This window comes from Pipistrellus hanaki, assembly GCF_964339955.1.
Source record: "Pipistrellus hanaki genome assembly, chromosome: 11".
In the NCBI taxonomy this organism is placed as follows: Eukaryota; Metazoa; Chordata; class Mammalia; order Chiroptera; family Vespertilionidae; genus Pipistrellus; species Pipistrellus hanaki.
Window position 1 is genome coordinate 3,429,298 of NC_140513.1, and position 21,001 is coordinate 3,450,298.

At 47.3% G+C, this 21,001-nt stretch overlaps 1 protein-coding gene across 12 annotated transcripts in view; it reads left to right on the forward strand.

The window, feature by feature from the left end:
- The first annotated feature begins 7,127 nt into the window (after nt 1–7,127).
- The window catches only part of FNBP1 (formin binding protein 1), a 92,136-nt gene continuing 78,262 nt past the window's right edge, over nt 7,128–21,001 (forward strand). For 4 of the 12 annotated variants that reach the window (XR_014796423.1, XM_084899823.1, XM_084899824.1 and 1 more), the window contains exon 1: nt 7,129–7,408. Coding sequence is in view for 11 of the 12 variants with exons in the window: in XM_084899823.1 (XP_084755949.1) it covers nt 7,385–7,408 (24 nt within the window). In the remaining variant the exon portion in view is untranslated. Of the gene's footprint in view, nt 7,409–21,001 lie in introns of all 12 variants that reach the window. The other 8 variants (XM_084899822.1, XM_084899825.1, XM_084899827.1 and 5 more) reach the window with 3 other exon arrangements.

Sequence of the window (21,001 nt, forward strand, 5' to 3'; positions counted from 1 at the left end):
TAAAAAAAACAACAGGGTCATGTACAAGCCCTGCCACACCCTCTGCCAGGGCCAAAGTAGGGCACTCGCATGGCTCCAGGAAGACACAGAGGCAATGTTTCCCGGGTGGTGGGTGGTGAAGGTTAGCCCTTTTTCTCCTCCCTCTGGTCTGTGACCGTGTATTACTAATTTGTAATCTTTCGTCTTTGAACAGAATTTTCCTCTGATCTTACTACTCCATTTTACAGACAAACTTATTTTATGAATCCACACAGCAAGATAAGCATAATTAAATATATTTATTGAATGATTAAGTTTGCCAAGTATTCTGCTGGAGATATATATACTAGTGACCTGGTGCATGAAATTCATGCACGGGGCGGGGAGAGGCTGTCCCTCAGCCCAGCCTGCACCCTTTTCAATCTGGGACCCCTCAGGGGATGTCCAACTGTCAGCTTAGGCCCTATCCCTCACCAGCAGTCAGACATCCCTCTCACAATCCAAGACCACTGGCTCCTAACCGCTCACATGCCTGCCTGCCTGATAGCCCCTAACTACTCTGCTGGCCTGCTCACCCCCAACTGCCCCCCCCGCCCCCCGCCGGCCTTCTTTCCCCCAACTGCCCCCTCCCCCTGCTGACCTGCTCATCCCCAACTGCCCTCCCCTCCTGGCCTGATGACCCCTAACGGCCTCTGCCTTGGTCCTGCCACCATGGCTTTGTTCGGAAAGACTTCCAGAAGGTCTCCTGGTCTAATTAGCATATTATCCTTTTATTAGTATAGACTAGAGGCCCGGTGCACGAAATTTGTGCACTAGGGGGGCCCGGAGAGAGGGTCATTCTTCAGGACGGCCTGCGTCCTCTCACAATCCGGGACCCCATGAGAGATGTTGGGCCTAAACTGGCAGTCAGATATCCCTCTCGCAGTCTGGGACACTGCATGCACCAGTGACCATACTTTTCATACCGGTGAAAGGCATCTTGCTGTTGTACAGGCAGCTACATTTTTTTTGCCCGGATTATAACAAGTAGTATATAATATGATCTTTCTGAAGCAGTAGTAACATTTCCCCCATCTTAAAGGTGGAAAAACTGAAGCAGAGGGAAGTTAAGTAATTCGTGTTGTTACACAGTTTTAAGTGTCAGAATCAGGGCTGACCACAAAATGTACAAGCCAGAGGCCATGCATATCATCGCTGCATCATCCTGTTTTGTCGGTGTTAGAGTAGCCTTGCCAGTTTTTAATTTTTAAATCTAAGAGACTGTCCCAACGTATAGGGCCATCTGTGGGGTGACCAGTGCGGGTGGGATAATGGGGGGGCCCGGCTGGCACCGGCCTTCACTGGCGGCCTGATGGCCCCCAATTGCCCTCCCCTGCCAGCCTGATCACCCACAACTGCCCTCCCCTGCCATGACCTGCCTCCTCCACTGGGACCCGCCTCCTCCAGGCAAGGAGGCAGAGATGCCAAAACCGGCCTTAGGGCTGCACAGAGCCACGTGACCTCCAGGTCCTATGATGGGGAGCTGCCGCCAGGCCCCGCCTCCGCTGTGTGCACAGCCTTAAGGGGGTTTCACTTGAGGGCTTGAGGCCACCTAGGCTTTAATGATATGATAGGATAGGATTGTGTGATTTAACATCACAAAGCCTTGTGAGATATTTCTTTTTTTTTTTTTAAACATTTTATTTTTTACAGAGAGGAAAGGAGAGGGATAGAGAGCTAGAAACATCCATGAGAGAGAAACATCGACCAGCTGCCTCCTACACACCCCCTACTGGGGATGTGCCCGAAACCAATATACATGCCCTTGACGGGGATCGAACCTGGGACCTTTCAGTCTGCAAGCTGACACTCTGTCCACTGAGCCAAACCGGTTTCGGCTAAAATATTTCTTTTTAAGCCTTTTTTTTTTTTTTTTTTTTTTTTTTTTTTTTTTTTTTTAAAGAGGAGACTGGTTAGATTAATTAATTCAAGGGTGTGTTGCTGATTTATCAATGACCCAGATAGAACTCTCATTCAAGACCCGCCCTCAAAGCCCAATACTTAATGTGTCCTGCATTGTTGCAGGGAAATCATTTGCATATTAGGCTGGAAGGGTCCCCTAGATAAAACAGATTCTTCTCCCTTATTTAACGGCTATGAAAACAAACCCAAGGACTTAAAAGACGGGCTCAGGATCACACATATAGTGGCGTAGTGTGATCTACCAGTAGTTTTTGGCAGGCGCCTTTAACAGCCAGGACTGGAGCCTCAGCTGTCAGAATCAGATCTGTGTTTCTCACACTGTACCATGGCTTTCTAGTTCTTATCATTTTAATTTTTTCAGAAATTTAAAGCCCAGAATCTGAGTCACTAATGTGTTAGCAAATGAAATTGTAGAGAAACTTTACAGAAAGCATTTTAAAAATCAGCAGTTTGAAAGAACATGCTAGGAATGCGATCCTTTCTTTCTTTTCTGTATCAAGAGAAATACCGAAGACAGTTAACTGATTTCACTTCGGTAGATACTGGTTGTTAAAGGGAAAAGTGGTTTTTAAGTGGAGTTCCATTTGGAAAGGCAGTTTGCAATGCTTGAAGGACTGTTTACTTTTTAAGGGAAGTACCATTTTTGAGAATCCCTTACTTTACATTTTAATGTAATCATAGGCTTTTTAAAAAGGAATGACCAGGAATAGTCTTAATTTCATTGAATAATATAATAGTGATCAAACATTTAAATCGTTTCTAAAATAGAAGACTTCTGTCTTTTGGTTTCTGGAAAACAAATTTTAAGGGCTTAAAGCTGGTTCCTATTCTTACAGGGTTATATACCAGTGGTATCTGTCTGGAGGTTTAGGAGGTAGATCTTTCTCAGGTACTTAATTGTGCCAGTCATTAGTTTGAAATGGAGAGAAATCTAAAGGGAAACACTAATTATAAAGAGACCTAAAATGACATACTTTTTAGACAGTTACTTTTCAAATTCTGTTTGAACACTGCTATGCAGGTAGTTCTGTTCAGACACATGATCTCAGTTTCAAGAAAAGGTGATTTGCATACTTATGACTCTGTAACTGGAAACAGACATGGTGAGTAACAGAACGAGTTATGCCTGTTGTCCTTGGCAACATTTCCAAAGGGGCACCAGATGGTAAGGTATTGGCTGGAAAAACTTCTCCTAACCCTGGCTGTCAGCCTTGTGCCCTCAGTCAAGTGCATTTATTTTATTTTTTTTTCTGTTTCCTCTCACTTTGCAGGATCCACCAAAGGTTGCCACTAGTAGCAGAATTTGTAGTTTGGACCTAATGGGATTAAAAATATTTGGCATCTCTTAAGTAATGAATGGGTTAATATTCTCCCAGTTGTAATAAGGTATAATTGCCGTTTGTTTTCTTATCAAAAGAGTTGATATTTCAGAACCAAACCTCTATCAGGACAGTATAGGAGACTAGAGATCAAATTGGAGCCTGGAAATATATTTTTATTTATTTATTTAATTTAAAATACCGGTATACATTTTTTTGTTGTTGTTGATTTTAGGAAGAGAGAGGAAGGGAGGAAAGAGAGAGGAACATTTATCAGTTGATCGGTTGCCTCCTGTATGCACCCCAACCGCCAGCGTGGGCTCAAACCTGCAGCCTGGGTACGTGCTCTGACTGGAAACAGACTGTGACCTTTTGATTCATGGGACGTCCCTCAACCGAGCCACACCGGCCAGGCCTGGCGTTACGTCGAGAAGTCAAATGTCACTTTCATTCTTTGGCTAGAAATGTCATTTCTTGCAGCTTGGGGGAAGCCCGTGGCATTTTCATACAGAGAGTGAGCTTCATGGAAAGGCTAGGCCCCGACACACCTCCAGTCCTGGGGGTTGGGGAAAAAGTTAAATTTCCTTCTCCTACCCGTGGTGGCACAATGTGTCACTTGTTCAGCCACAGGGCAGCTGGGTTCTCCTAGTTTTGTGCACAGCTTTACAGACCTTCAGGGGAAGTCCACTATCAGGTGCAAAAATTGGTTGCAGTTTCAAAATTCTCCCCATAGAGTGCCTGCTTTTATCCCACGCCAACTTTTTCCACTTGACTGCTTCCTTGGGTCCTTAGGAAGTAGTTCAAATGCTGAACAAATGGGACATTTTAAGCTGAAGCTGATGGAAGCTATTTGAGAAAGAAAAATCCTGAGAATTTCAATAGGAATGATACTTCACCAACAGACAATGATCAGTTGTCATTTAGGCAAGCTGTCTTGCTGCATCAAAGGTGTTAAAGGACTGATTTCCTTGATGCAATAAGTAAAAATCCTCCAGAAAACAAGAGGAAGAGAAAGGGAACCAATACATACTGCCTCTGTGCTAAGCATTTTGCATGGGATTTTTTAATTTTCATTTTGGCAGTAGCCTTTGAAGTAAGTGGTATTATTTCCATTTTATAGAGGGAACTGAAGATGAAAGCAGAAAAACAAACCAACCAGAGCTCTGCATAGCCATCCAAATCTAGCTCACACCGAAGCCTGGGTCCCCACCAGCTCCCTCACTTCAGCCTCGAAACAGTCTTTGAGGTCCCCATTTTATGAACAAGGAAACTGAGCCGCACGCAGAGGATTTAACTTTCAGAAGTGACACACCTCAAAAGTGGTAGAACGCTTTTAGGATCCCAGTTTAACAATGTCAAAACCTGCCCGTGACAGCCCCTGAATCAGGTGTTTATTAATTGCAAGCACCATTACAATTGCCAAAGAAGCCCTAATAGAATTACCTCTAGCACCACAGCAGCCTATCTAGACACCTTCTTCCAGTGCCAATGAAGTCCAGGTGACGGGATTATTCCCTGGAAATGTATGTAGTCTCCCACCAAGATCAAAACTTTGTGAATCAGTGCTTTGCGGGTGTCACCAAAGGGAAGCAGGTATACACAGCCCAGGCTGACCCCTAGCCGTCCCAGCACTGATGCGGACAGGGTTTAGAATCCTCTCGTGAAAACTGATCCCTAAGTAGGTCAGGTCACAGTAATTTCTCAAGTGGTGGTTCCTTGTCTTGGAATCACTCCCTCTTGTTATTAGGAAAAGTGAATAGATCCAGTTCTAATACTGTGCTGTATTTATCTTTTTCTCTGCTGGTTTATTTCTCTTTATCCCAAACCCGGTTTGTTTCCATGGTTTCAAGGTCAGTGGTGTCTTTCTCCTTTATTTTTTAAAGATTCGGACTATTCAGACCTTTTCTAGTTGCCACCCAAACTTACAGAAGTTAGCTATTTGCACTGTGGTATATGTAGTTAGCCCAGTTCCATACCTCTGCTGCGGTGGCTTTTCAGGGGTTTCTGTTGAGTACTTCCTGCTTACTCATCTCAAAAGGTTTTCATCTTAATGTGGTCTCTTCTGCTGGCCCTTCCTCCATTTCCCCTTTTCTCTTTTGCCTTTAGATCAGCAGGTTGTTTTCCTCCTGATTAGCGAACTTTACAGTGGTCACTGTTTTTGAAGTCTGCAAGAACTCAATAGAGAGATTAGATTGTTGTATCAGGACCTAGATAACCTGCCTTTTTCACTTACGGTTTCCAGATAGCAAACCAAACTTTGCAGGGTTTTGAATTTCTAACCCCTCCAACTCGCCCTCACTGTTAATCCACTTGGGAGGTAGTGGCTGGCAGTTCTGATTATTTTATATCTTGCAGTCTCTGGAGTAAAGAGTTCCCAGACCTGGTAACAGTGAGAGCAAAACATTTAAACACACACAGTGAAAAAAAAAACGAGGGGGCTGGAGGAAACTTACAAAACACAGACCCAAACAGTTTGACAGGTTAAATTTATTCTCTGTCCAACCAAGGAAGTAGACCTGGAGGTTTATCTACCAGAGTTTTTGGCTCCACCCTTTCATGGCAGAGAATGATGAATGATAAACTGCAGGTTGGGAGGAGGGGGATAGTAGGATGGGGAATATGCCTCGGGAAATATTTCTAAAAGGGAACCCAGCCCTGACCGTTTTGGCTCGGTGGATAGAGCATAGGCCTGTGGACTGAAAGGTCCCAGGTTCGAATCCGGTCAAGGGCATGTTGGTTGTGGGCACATCCCCGGTGGGAGGTGTGCAGGAGGCAGCTGATTGGTGTTTCTCTCTCATCAATGTTTGTGACTATCCTTCTTCCTTCCTCTCTGTAAAAAATCAATAAAATAAGTTTTAAAAAATAAGAATAAAATAAAAATAAAAGGGGACCCACTTTAGGAGTGCAGAGTTACCCAGAAAAGTCTGGCGTTAAGTGAAGGAGAGAGGGCCTAGCGATGCGGAGGAAAGGGTTGGAGCTCCAGTAATCCTCCGCAGCTTGTGGAGACTATTTGTGTAGGTCTTTGGAATACAGGGAGAAGGAGTCAGTATCTACTTACGAATGAGCTCTCAGTTTACCCACCGCAGGCTGGGAGTAGGTGCTCATCTGGAGCCTCGCCTTCCCGGCTGCGTTACCTCCGCCGGGCAGACGGGGGCTCCGAGCGGCCGGACAGGCCGAGTCCCGGGCCCAGGCCGCCCGGCGAGTACGTGCGGGGAGCCGGACTGGAACCAAACCCTCATCTGTGGGCCCTGCGCTTGTTCTTACCCTCTAAGCTACAACGTGATTGCACGTCTCAGCGTTTCTTGGCCCGACAAGCTGGAAACCACTAGCTTCACAGATTGGCAATCACTGGTTGCGCGCCCCGGGTCACCTCCCTGGCCACTCGAAGCTACGTGGTCGCTCCCGACTCCACGCCCCTCTCTGGACCGCGCACAGGCATCGCTGTGCCGGACCCACGCCCCCCGCGCAGGGCCCCCAGGCTCCGGGGCCCCGCGGTGCCCGGTGCGGGAGGCGCATCCCGGGGACCCAGGTTGGCGGGAATGGCTGCGTGAGGGGCGGGGGGGAGCCTGTCCAGTGTGCAGAGGGGCAGCCTCAGGCCCCCTGGGCACAGGCAGTCACCGGGCCGGCTCTGTCCGGAGGCCGGCGGTCAGCCCCAGAGCGGAGCGCGGTGGCTAACGAGTGATTTTTACAAATCAGCGGGGACCCTCCTCCCGCGTCCTCCCGGGGCGGCGGGTCCCCGCGGCGGGCTCCGGGGGGAGGTGGGCCCGGCGCTTGCGCGAGCTGTCAGGAGGCCCCGCCCCCGGTCTTGGCGCGCGGCCCGGGCCCCGCCCCCGCCCCGCCCTCCGGCCCCCCCCCGCCCCGCCCTCTCCCCTCACTCCGGGGTGTGGGGCGGGCGGGCGCTGCGGCTGCCGGGGCCGCCGCTTCCTCGGGCCATTTTGCGGAGGAGCGACCGGGAGGAGGAGCCGCCGCGGGGACCCGAGGCGAGGAGCAGGCGGCGGCGGCGCGGGCCCGGGCTTTCCTCGACCGCGGGGATCGCGGGGATCGCGAGGGGCGAAGGGACCGCCGGGGAGGGGACCGGAGAGCCGCGCCCGCCGCGCGGCGCGCCCCTTCCCGCGCCCTGCACCATGAGCTGGGGCACCGAGCTGTGGGTGAGTGCGGCGCCGGGCTGCGGGAGGCGCGGGCCGGCGGGGGGCGGGGGCGCCGCCGGGGTCCCCGCGGCCTGAGGAGGCGCGGGCCGGGCGCCCTCGTGGGCCTCCGCCCGGGAGGAGTCGGCGGGGGGAGCGGATGGGGGGCGGGTGGGGGTCCCCGCGGCGGCCTGAGCTGGGGGCGCGGCGGCCGGAGGCCCGCGGTGCGGGGGGCAGAGCCTTCGTTCTCGGCGAGCGGCCGGCGCCCCGACCCGCCTGGCCGGGGCGTGGGAGCCTCGGTTTGGGGGCTGCGCTGTGTACCGGGGCGCCCGGCCCCGCCGTCCCGGCTGCTTTCTCCGCGGGGAGGTGCGGGCCCCGAGGGCGGGGCGGCCTGCGGGGCCGAGCCCGCGTCCTGGTGCGGGGCCGCGGGGGCCTTCCCTCCGGAGGGAGACCTCTTGACCCGCCGCGGCCGGGGCACCTGTGGTTCCTGATGGGGAACCCGGCCCTGGATTGAGGTTGGGGCTGCGCCTCTGGCCCGGAGAGGGAAGTGGCCGAGTTCGGGGAGATCCCCTCCGGGAGGCACCCCGGGGCTTGTTCTTCAGGGGGGCGGGGGGCGGTGAGGGGCCCCCGCATCCTGGGCCGGGGGTGCGGCGGCTGAGCCCCCGGCCAGGGCGGCCTGCGGTGCCAGGGTGCGGGGTGGCCTCGGTGCCCGCCCCCCGCCGGGCTCCTGGGGGAATCGGTGGCCAGGAGGGCAGTGGCGTCCGGGGGAGGAGGGAGAAATCCCAGTCATTCACTGAAATGTTCCAAGATGAGACGCGTCCAGGGAGAGGGGGGAGTGCCTCCTTCGGACCCCCCATTGGGGAGGGTGGGGGGGAGAGCGGGTGGAAGCTGGCGGGGGGGGGGGGGAGGGCGGGCAAGGATCTCACCTCTCACAAGGTTAGAGCCCCAGCGGAGCGCCCCTCCCTCCATTATCTTCCTCACTTAACATTTCCGAGGCTCAGAAGCAGCGACTGTTATTAACCAAAATCCCGAGGGCAAGAGCACCTTAGATGAAGATGATTTATTTTATGAACATCCTGTGTCGAAAGGAACCCCAGATGTTGGCTGATGTTTACAAGCATTCAGTTTTAAAATGAAATAACAGATGGTTTAAAATATCTGCACACACCTAACTGGGCGGAATCTACTGTTTTTACAGTATACTGGCCTTTGCTTTGCCCTTTAGAGCTAATCCTGAGCATTTATTTCTTGCCTCATCTATGCCTGCTCCACTCCCTTCGGCTCTTTCCAGCTTATCTGGGCCGGGAGTAAACCAGAAGTAATTTTTATCAAGAGAATAGAAATACTGGCACGATTTTTCTTTTTTCTTTTCTTTTTCTACTTGTTCAAAGAAGAGAAGGGGGTTCTGGGAGAAATTACAATGTATTTCTAAGTGAAACAGTGGCCAGCGGGCACTTATGTGCACTGGTGGGCAGCTCGCAGTGATGCTGGCAAATGTTCTGGAAGGTGATGCGGAAGAGGGAGGTGGCTGAGAAGGGACATGGAGATGAAGGAGGCCCAATGGCCTCTATACCTCTTTTTATTCTCTATACTTCTTTTTGGGGGAAAGGGTGGGAGGGAACGCACAAACAAGGAGCTGTTGACAGTAAGTGGGAACTGGAATATGTACGAGCGACATGGAGTCTTGGGTTTGCCTCAGAAGAAGTGGGGTGGCAGTGGATGGGCGCGCTGATGACAGAAAGCAGGCATGAGCAGGTCCTTGTTGAAGCTGGGTGTGGGGACGGGGGGCTCATGGCACTGCGCCTTCTGCATACACTTGCATTTTCCCAAACGAAACCGGCTAGAAAAGATGTCTAAGGGAGGCGTGTCAGCTACTAGAAATGTTTTCACTCGAGTTTATGGAGAAGGATGAGTCAGTCAGCAGTTGTTTGTATGCACGTATACGCCGGCGGAGAGTTTTGTTGCTCAAAGGCCTTCGCTAGAACATTGGCCGGCGCTCTGGAGTGGCTTAGAGCTTAATGGAGGAAAAGGGAGAACCGCTTACTGGCACCTCAATAAGAGGGCTGCAGAGCTCTGAGTGTTAAGAGGAAGAGCCAAGAAGTCCGAGGGCAACCACATGTCTGTTGCCAGGGGCCTGATCTGACTAGTGTGTGAGTGGTTTTTTAAAATGGAATAATGAAGGGTTCCGAACAGCAAGCCCCAGTGGTCCAGTGGTGAGGGACCCGGGATGTGCGGTGGTCTGGGCCGGGGCGGTGATTGAGGGTTTTCCCTGAACCGTGGCTTCGGGGTGGTGCACATGGTAATGAGATAATGACGGGGCTCCTGAGCCCAGCTTGGCGGGTTTCTGCGTCTCGGTGGAGAGAGACGGAGCTTTGGTTTGGGTGGCCGTGAGTTACTTGTGACAGGTGGCTGCAGCTTGCATAGACCCTCACAAATTCCGTCAGGTCTGCACACATTTTAGGACGTCAGTCTGAGTCCATATAGGCTTTTACGAACGGCAGTGTTCTGATTGCACTTCACATGAAAGGCTTACTCTTTAGCCACATCCTGCTTTGCAGAGGGAATAAAACCTTTTTGCGCTCTCTCTCTCTCTCTCTCTCTCTCTCTCTCTCTCTCTCTCTTTCTCTCTCTCTCTCACTGGTATAGGAGTAAACTTTCATATTCTAGGAAATTTCTAGAATCATGAGATGTTAGGAAGTTATCATCCAACTATAGAAATGAACGCAAAACCCGTAATTTGTAATAACTTTATTAGCTTAGTCTGTATTGAAATGGGGGTTATTTTGTATCAGGTCAGAGTGTAAATGGCTGCTGTAAAGGGATTAGGTCACAACTGCATTGTTTCTGTGCAGCTCTTCATAACAATGCCTTTTCATCCAAGTTTAAAATTTTTATTGAACAGCTACTATGTGCGAGTTAGCTACCTGAATCTAAGTCACATTATATACATTGTGGGCTATCCAGTTATTTCAGTGAGCACGTGCAAAGTAGGTCTTCACTCTAGCCTACACCATCAGAGTCCAAAGAGGGATTCACATTTGTTTGTAAGAAGAACCAAATGAATTTATCAAGACTTTGTTTAAAAAGTAAGGTAGGAGGGTAAATAGGTTGTACTGATTTAATGGAATTGTGACTGGTAGTTGGAGAAATGGCAAAGCAAGAGTTTCTTGTACATGTTAATGTTGTTGTTTTTCTTACCTGCACCTGCTTAGTCGTAAGAATTGACAAGTATGGAAGTGTCAGTTCAACTTTTATTGGCTTAACCATTAATGTGAAGTGTGAATAAATCTGTTGGAAATTTTAGCTTTCCTCATAATTATTCTACTCTTCGCAGCTAGCAGATTACTTGGTGACAGAAGTTATGTCTCCTACTGTCCTTTCAACCATCTTTTTAAAACATTTTTATTTATTGATGAGAGAGAGAGAGAGAGAGGGACATCAGTTATCCCACTTATTTATGCATTCATTGGTTTATTTTTGTATGTGCCCTGACCGGGGATTGAACCTGCAACCTTAGCGTATTGGGACAATGCACTCACCAACTGAGCTACCTGGCCAGGGCCTCTACCATCTTAATTTCTTTATTTTGGTGCAAATAAGAAATGGAGAAGCCCAAAATACTAAGAGTAAGAAAGTGAACAGAGAGACCTGAATAAGACATATTCGTTATGCCCTAGCTGGTTTGGCTCAGTGGATAGACTGCAGGGGTCTTCAAACTACGGCCCGCGGGCCACATGCGGCCCGCAGAGGAGTCTGATCCTGCCCGCCAGGTTTTTTGGGCAGTGAGCGCAGCCGAGGTGTTACAGTAGGAATTAGTAGTTCATATAGTCCGGCCCTCCAGCTCTCTGAGGGACCGTGATCTGGCCCCCACTTTAAAAAGTTTGAGGACCCCTGGGATAGAGCATCGGCCTGTGGACTGAAGGGTCCCGGGTTCGGTTCTGGTCAAGGGCACATGCCCGGGTGTGGTCCCCATTAAGAGGCTTGCAGAAGGCAGCCAATCATTGATTCTCTCTCATCATTGATGTTTTTCTCTCTCTCCCTTTCCCTTCCTCCCTGAAATAAATAAAAATGTATTTTTAAAAAAAGACTATTGGTTAACATAGTAAGAAAGCACCTGTGTTGATTGTATGTGATTTTTTTTTTTAACCTGAGCTTTTAGGACAACGCCAGGCAGACAATGCGCCCTCAGCAGTGTGCTGACTGTGGTGACATTGATTGTGGTGTGCACTTTCCAGAGGCGAGGTCTCCCACTGTACTGGAACAATGCCTGACTCATGGAGTAGGAGTTTGATAAATATTTATTGGACAAATGAATGAATCCCTTCTTCCTCCTTTTGTTTTAACATTTGCTTTTTTGAAGTAACGGTGGTGGTGGTGGTGGAGGACAGTTCTAACACCTTTCTGCACTCTGGCGGTTGTAGACATTTTGTGTAATTCTAGGCACCTTCCCCTTCAGTAGGCTTTATTTATTCAGAGGGGTTTTGGTTTCAGACAAATAGAGTGGAAGGTACAGAGATTTCCACCATCTAGGCACCCTTTCCACCGTTAGAGTAGCGCTTAAAGACATTTCTTAGCTGTTGATCATGATGCTAAATCCTCGTGTGTATGTGTGTGTTTATAGACGAACTAGAGGGCAAGGGGGGATTCCTCAGCCCGGCCTGCACCCTCTCGCAGTCCAGGAGCCCCTGGGGGCATGGCCACCTGCCACAGAGGCCTAAGAGGCTCCCGCCGCCGCTGTGCTCACCAGCTGTGGGCCCTTCTGGCTGAGCAGTGCTCCCCCTGTGGGAGCACGCTGACCACCTAACGGTCAATGCGATGCGCATCATAGTGACCAGTCGTTCTGCCGTTAGGTCGATTTGCATATTAGCCCTTTCTTATATAGGATGTGTAAAAACTTTTAACTGATTATTTTTTAATCTTGAAGTAGTGGATTATGAATAGTTTTTGGTTTGGGAGAATTACCTCTTATTACATCTTCTTCCTAATCCAGAACACTGAACAGTGTGCAGTACTGACAGCAGTTCATAGCTCTCTCTGCTCTTTAATTTCAACACTTCAGAGGTGTGTGTGCGATTAGCATAGCAAGACCAGCGGGGGAGGTAGTTACTCCTGGAAAGATGGTGAATGGAGCAAACGGGCCTCCTCGGAAGATACAGTAAATCAGGTTTAATCCTGTCATCCCTACCTAACCATTGGAATAGGCTTCACACAGTCTCTTCTGGTCAATACATCTTAAACCTAACCTGGGAGGTCTGGCCATTTTGTGGTTGGTATTTACATGTCTGCCTGCTGCCTCCACGCTATCCTTTAGAACTAATCCAGAGCGTTTGCTTACATTGCATTGGGGGCAGGTAGAGCTGTATTTCAAGCACCAGAGGCAGTTCTGTAAGTATCTGTGCTTACCGGTGACCACATTAGAACTCTTGCTTTACATTCGTGCGGCATGAGAAGTGCTTCTTTGAAGGACTATTCAGGTCTCACTCACTCCCTGGCTAAAGCTAATATTGTGTTTCCTGCAAGTATTACTCATACTTGTTTCGTCAACACCACCCACGTTTAAAAAGAAGGCTTTATTTTGATACCTAAAAATTGCAAGCTACCAAGAATACTTGAATGCCCTGGGAAATTCATCTAATTAGACTTTAGAATGTGGGTGTGAAGTCTCCTGGAATTAGTGTTTATCATAAAATATTTATTTCCTGGTTTAGTAATGTATACTCACACTAGCTTGAGCCTAATGATGTGTCTAGTTAAAAAAGATAAAGGGCCAAATATGTATATTAGAGAGTTAATCGAGAGTATACAAGTTTTTGTGGCGGTGTTTTTTTCATGGAAGAAGAGCTTTATTGTTTTTTAAAAATTCATCTTTATTGTTGAAAGTATTACAGATGCCCCTCTTCCCCCCTGACCCCCTTCACTACTACTCCCACCCCTCCCCAGGCCTTCAACACACCATTGTCTGTGTCCATGGGTTATGCATGTACACATGTAAGTTCTTTGGTTAAGCTCTCCTCACCCCCTTCCCTCTGGGATGCATCAGTCTGTGGCATGCTTCCATGTCTCTGGATCTATCGTGTCAGTCAGTTTATTTCGTTCATAAGATTCCACATATAAATGAGATCATATGATACTTGTGGGCATACACTTTTTTAAAAAAATTTATTTATTTATTTATTTATTTACATATTTTATTGATTTTTTTTTGCCCCCCTCCCTCCGTCCCTCCCACACATCCCCTCCCTCCCCAGAGTTTTATGTCCATTGGTTGTACTTATATGCATGTATACAAGTCCTTCTGTTGATCTATCATATTATCTCCCCCAGATCCTCCTCCCCTCCCCACTGTAATTTGACAAACTGCTTGTTCCTTTACTGTCTCTATATCTATCTTTTGGTTCATCAGTTTATAATGATCTTTATTATCCACAAATGAGTGAGGTCATGTGGTGTTTCTCTTTCATTGATTGGCTTATTTCACTCAGCATGATCTTCTCCAATTCCATCCAGGTTGCTGCAAATGATGAGAATTCCTTCTTTTTTATGGCAACATAGTATTCCATTGTGTAGATGTACCATAGTTTTTGGATCCAATTATCTGCTGACGGGCACCTAGGCTGCTTCCAAATTCTGGCTATTGGGCATACACTTTTTAATATTGATTGATCATGGTCTTCCAATTGGGACCAACTTTTCGTTGGTTTGTAAATTCTATGTTACGTTTATGTAAAGCATAGAGCCTCAATTGTTTAATGTTAGAAATAGATTTAAACCACTACCACCAACCAACCACAACCAAAAGATAGTAACTTTCCATTTCTTGTTGCAAAAGTTAGAATGCCTGTTAACATTTAAACTATAATATCACATTAGCTTTATTGTGTGTTTTTTAATTTAAAGCATACCATTCTAGTGATTGGAATGAGGTGTTCTAAAGTAATTAGTTCTTTGACTAATATCTGTGATTTTAGTGTATGCATTTTAGCAACTGCAATTTCCTCTCTACCTTGTACTTCGCTACTCTCTTTATGGGTTGTAAAAATAGAAATAGCTTATCATTACATAAACTCTATAGTTCTTGTAATATTTCCTTCCTTCCTTCCTTCCTTCCTTCCTTCCTTACTTCCTTCCTTCCTTCCTTCCTTTTTTTTTTTAATAGTCCATTTAGTCTTTTTTAGAGAGAGAAGAAGGGCGGGAGAAACATTGATTTATTGTTCCACTTATTTATGCATTCATTGGTAGCGTCTTGCATGTGCCCTTACCAGAGATTGAACTGGTGACCTTGGCATATTGGGACAATACTCTAACTGAGGTACCCAGCCAGGGCCTACCTAGCTCTTGTAATGTTTTCACTTGCACCATGCTTTATCGTCTTAAACCCTGTGGAATAATTGTCATCAACACTGCTGATTATCAAGAGCCTGTCATGTGCCAGGTGCTGGGCAGAATTTTCCATTATTTATCCTTTGCAAGAATCCAGGGAGGTGAGTACCATTTGGTGGCAGTGGCAGAGATGACAGTTCTAAGATGGAGTCTGGAGCATGACGCTTTATTGGGAAGTAGCACCTGGAAATGGAAAAGGGAGCAAGTGAGATTAGGCAGAGGGAGCCACCAGACCACCAGACCAGGACACAGCCTGTCTAAGTCTCTACTAGGCCAACAAGGAGGCCCAGAGCAAAGATCACCCATTCAAGGAGTCACATTGGACAGGCCCCGGGACCGCTCGCTGCCTTGCTCATTCGTTGGCCAAGGACAGTGTCCCTAGTTTACCATCTTGCTCAGTCATTAGTTGGAGGTTGCTACAAGAAGATCATGACTTTGGCCCAAAAGATGAGGCAGACCAAGAGGAGGATGTCTGCTAACCACACGCCTTGCCTCTGAGCAACAACTCCTTTCTGGAAAGTGGATCTGAAGGGCACATTCTACTCTCATCACACCAGCCCCTTTCATAAGAGAGTAAATTGAAGCTCAGAAGGTAAAATAACTTGTCTGAGTTCACAGAGTAGAAAGGAGAGATTAAATCCCAGGTCTTTGAGACTCTAATGCTCCTCATGTTTTGTTTGTTTGTTTGTTTTTAAAAAATATATTTTATTTATTTTGTACAGAGAGGAAGGGAGAGGGATAGAGAGTTAGAAGCATCGATGAGAGAGAGTCATCGATCAGGTGCCTCTTGCACACCCCCTATGGGGATATGCCCGAAACCAAGGTACATGCCCTTGACCGTAATCGAACCTGGGACCCTTCAGTCCCCAAGCCGACGCTCTATCCATTGAGCCAAACCGGTTTCGGCAGTTTGTTTGTTTTTTTAAAATAAATTTTTATTAATTTTTAAATAGAGGGGAAGGGAGAGAGAGAGAAGCATTGATCAGCTGCCTCTGGCATGCCTCCCCACCGGGAATCGAGCCACAACCCGGGCATGTGCCCTGACTGGGAAGCAAACCAACAACTCTTCAGTGCGCGGGACGATGCCCAACTGAGTCACACCGGCCAGGGCCCTCCTTACCTTTTTTTAGTTAATACTTTCAAAATTTATCTTTGTTTCAACTTTTTATTATGGAAAACTTCTCAATATATTTAAAGAAAATAATATTAGGCACCCCACTGTACTCATCACCCAGCTTTTGATCCTCAGTATTTTGGCATCCTCGCTTCATCTCTTTGCCTCCACAAGGTTTTTGAGAGCCCTCAGTCTCCCCTGCCTCACATCCTCTGCTACCCCGCTTTCCCGAGGAGTCAGGTGTAGAACCAAAATGCTCCCCCATTTTTTAATGTTTTTTAAAAATTTATTATTATTATTGATTTTAGAGAGAGAGGGAGATAGAGAGGAAAACAATGACAGTGAGTAACAGCAGTAGGAAAAGGCCTGCAAGTCATCATTTGTTGTTCCACTTATTCATGCATTCATTGGTTGATTCTTGTATGTGCCCTGACTGGGGATAGAAGCCACATTCTTGATGCATCAGTATGATGCTCTAAGCAACCGAGCTTACCCCCCCAGGGCGTCCCCACTTTTTAAAATATGGAAACAGAAGAGAGCCAATTAGTTAAGTACCCGTTGCCCCCTTTTTCAGGAATTTAAATGCATCTTTTTCTAACCCAACAAGGATCCTGTGAGAGTCATCATTATCTTCATATTATAGGTGATTCTCAGAAAAGATACCAGACTCACCAAAATAGTGGGTGCTAGGGCTAGAATTTAAATATATTTTATTGATTTTGTACAGAGAGGAAGGGAGAGAGAGAGTTAGAAACATCGATGAGAGAGAGTCATCGATCAGCTGCCTCCTGCACACCTCCTACTGGGGATATGCCCGCAACCAAGGTACATGCCCTTGACCGGAATCGAACCCGGGACCCTTCAGTCCCCAAGCCGACGCTCTATCCATTGAGCCAAACCGGTTTCGGCTAGGGCTAGAATTTAAATACAGTTGTTTTTCTCCGACACCAAGTAAGTGGAGTTTAAAAACGGATCTTCTATATGAGTTGCTTGCAATCCCTTTTCTCCCCAGCCCTCACATTTCCCGTCTCCACTGTAGGTTTTGCTTTCTGAAACGTTTGATGTTCCTCACGAGGATCGCTGAGAATTAGTGTCCTGCCTCCGCAGGAGCTGTTCTGAGGGAAGCTCAGATTCCAGCAGTGTCCCATGCCATGTGCAGCCATTCCCCCCATTCTTTCAAATCAAAGGTGTTCTTTCCTTATTTAAAGAAATTAATTTGCCAGGGTGTTAGGTAGTAAACGTGGTACCGAGCTTCTGATTTTGTGTCTGACAAGAGTATGTCTGGGTGAGCGTTTCTGAATGAATTGAGAAAGGACAAAGCAGATATTGACCCCTTTGGGGCGCTCTGCCCGTCCCACTCAGGCTTTCCAGCTTTGGGGTCTGGAGGGACGTAAAACTGAACGTGTCCCCTCCTCTCCACACCAGAGAAAACCCGGCCCCTTTACAAGAAGCCATTCCCTTTGTACTTGTAATTGCACCACCAAAACCGAGGCTGCATTGAGACACCCAGCAGGTTCTTGGGAAAATGGGGTGCGTGCTGCCGCGGGAGGGAGCCGCTGGGAGGGCCTGGCCCGCCTCTCTGCTTGCCTAATCCAACATTTATTAGTGTCGCCCGGCCTCCGGCTCTGTTCCTCGTCCTGCCCCCTGTAAGGCAGCCTTCCTCCTCCCCGCAGACAGGAATGCTTGTCTGCAAAGCGCTTGGAGACGGTTGCGTGAGGCAATGGGTAGTGTCAATTAGGATAGTTGTGGGGAGGATTAAAGGGGAAAAAAACAAAACAAAAAAAACTCGTTCCTTGGGAACAATCTGCAAAGCACTTCTGCTGCAGGCAGGGCTCGTGCAGAACCAGCAGCTCCTGCCCTGGCCCTCTAGTTTTCAGAAGTCTCTGTCCCGTGATTGGAAACTTGTTTACAGGTTAACAATGACAGGGAGTAACCGAGCAGGAGGAGAAGGCCTGGAAGTCATTGGTTTGGAAAGGAACTCTGGACTTCAGGAGATCATGCATGTTTAGTTCTTTTTTGGGGAAAAATAAAGGGAACTGCAAAACACCATGCTAATTTTTGGCAGTATACTTGGGTTCACGTAAAATATAACTTTCATGTCCCTCAGGGAGTAAGAGTTCTCTTTTGGCTATTGTTGCCACATTTGTAAAAAGTCCTACTGAAGTCACATTGTTTCCCCCAGAAGTGGGGTATTCGCTGCTTGAGACATCTAATGAAGTGTTCTGCATATCAGCTTAGGGTGAGTTTAATTCCTTCTTAGTAAGGAAACTTAAGAAGTTTAAAAGTAGTTGCATTAGGACATATATTTATGTGTGTATATATGGAAATGCTGGGCAATATTTCTTTGCACAAGGAAATTTGGATTTTTTTGAGGGGGGAGGAGAGAGAGGAGAGAGAGAGAGAGAAAGAGAGAGAGACATCAGTCTTGTTTCCTGTACACACCCCACTTGGGGATTAAACCCATGACCTTTTAAAAAATATATATAGATTTTATTAAATTTTTTATAGAGAGGAAGGGAGGATAGAGAGTTAGAAACATTGATGAGAGAGAAACATCCATTAGCTACCTCCTACACACCTCCTATTGGGGATGTGCCCTCAATCAACATGCTCTTGACTGGAATCCAATCTGGGACCCTTCAGTCTGCAAGCCGACGGAGCCAAACCAGTCAGGGCGACCTTGTGACCTTGCATGGTAAGGTGCTCCAAACAACTGAGCCACACTTGTCAGGGCAATAATACATTCGGACCCCCTGAGTGTGTATGTAAATATAAAATGACACTGACTTTCTACATTTAAATTTTTCTTTTGCTCAAAAATGGGTTATCTGGGACACAAAGTACAGCATAGGGACATAGTCAATAATATTGTAATAACTGTATATGGTGCCAGGTGGGTATTAGGCTTATCAGGAGGATCACTTTGTCAGTTATATAAATATCCAAGCACTATGCTGTACCCTTGAAACTAATATAATATTGAATGTCAAGTGTACTTTGAAGAAAAAAAAACTCTTTTTAAATGAAAAAAATAAAATAAAATAGATCATCTATTTGCATTCGATTTTCAAAAGATACGGAGGTGTACATGGAAAGTCTTCCTGTCATCCCAGCATAGATTTAACTCGATTGTCATTCCTGCTTTTGGCAAGAGGATTGGTGATGTTGGTGGCAAATAATTATGACTTCAATGTGTAAAGGAAACCAAAGGAAATGATAAAATTTATATCAGACGTGATGAGTATAATTGAGACATCTATGTTTTGTCCACAGTATCTATTTTTGGAGCATCGACTAGGTGCCAAGACATGGTTCTTGTCTTCAGGTAGCTTACAGTCTGGTAGGGCTGCAGAAATGTGGACAAGAAATTATAGTGCAGTGTGATCAGGACTGAGCTGGGATAACCACATGGAAGCATGTACTCAGCTGGGCTTACATGGCACCCATGTGGACTCATGCAGTAAGTCATACAGGTGAGGAGGTGGGTTAATTAGTACATTAGGCCCACCTGGCGGGGCTCAGCGGCTGAACATGGGCCTATGAACCAGGGGCTCACTGTTCTGTTCCCAGTCAGGGCACTTGCCCGGGTTTCGGGCTCAATCTCCAGTGGGGGGCGTGCAGGAGGCAGTCGATCAATGATTCTTTCTCGTCATTGATGTTTCCATCTCTCTCTCCCTCTCCCTTTCTCTCTGAAATCAATACAAATATATTTTTAAAAAATAATGTATTACTTGGGCCCACTTTTTCACCCGTTGGGCGGAAAAAACAAAACCTACAGTCACGTCTTCCTTGCCCTCGCTGTTTCAGCTCGGGTGGCACCTCCACGATGCCCCAGGGTGACCCCCACTGACCCAGTTCCCAAGACTGACGAACCCGCCGGAGGGATAGCCATTAGGAGGCCAGCTACTCAGACCCGCTGATGCGCACATTTCCTCCCCGTAGACTCATCTACGAGGAAAGCGGAATTCTGGGCAAAGTTCCTTGGAGCGAATGAAATCAAAATGGATTTGGATTAGTTTAATGGCTTATGACACCAAACCGTGGGGCCTCAGGCATTGATCTCCTCCAGAGATGTCGGTGTACATTAAGGAGGGAATGGAGTCTACCTCATAGATGCTGTGTCGGCAGTTCCTTTTCTTTTAATGTATTCTTTCTTTAGACTAGGGGTGTCGAACTCAATCAGAGAAGGGGCCAAAATCTAAAATCCAGCCTAAATCGCGGGCCGAATGGTTTACTGAACAGTCATAAACTGACAATGTCATAAACTGACAGCGGAGTGCAGTGATGACAGCGTGGTGCGGGCCACATTGCAAGGCCTGGCGGGCTGGATTTGGCCCGAGGGCCTTGTGTTTGACACATGTGCTTTAGACAGACAGCAGGGTAATTCATTACATTTAGGCCTTTCCATTCTCTTCAGTTTTGCAGCCCTGAGATTCTGTCCTGGAACCCAGTTTGAATCTTGGGTATTCATCATCATCTCATTTTCCAAACTGGCAAGTCTGAGCATCTGGACTTGGAAAAGCTCTCCCAGGTCATTCTGATGTGGCTCAGGTAGCACTGTGACATTTTGATTCCTTCTCATGCATTCCCAGTTTTTGCTCATTTCCATTCTTTGTAAGAAATTTAAAATCCAGCAATATTTTGGAGCTGCTTTCTTACCCTGCTAGCCATTTACCAACATCATCGCCGTTCTGAGCACTCTGCTCCTTATGGTGGTCCATTGTCATTTACGCAGGCACCCACATCATCGTTCATTCATTCAACAAATATTTGCCAGGCATTGTTCTAAGCCAGCGGTTGGCAAACTCATCAGTCAACAGAGCCAAATATCAACAGCACAACGATTGAAATTTCTTCTGAGAGCCAAATTTTTTAAACTTAAACTTCTAATGCCACTTCTTCAAAATAGATTCGCCCAGGCCATGGTATTTTGTGGAAGAGCCACACTCTAGGGGCCAAAGAACTGCATGTGGCTCGAGAGCCACAGTTTGCCGACCACTGTTATAAGCAAAGGGAACATGGCAGTGAGCCAGACAATAGAACAAATTGCCTTTCTGTCTGGTCTCTGGGTAACATATCTGATCATGATACATGCTATGGAGGAAAATAAGGGTGTGGGAGAC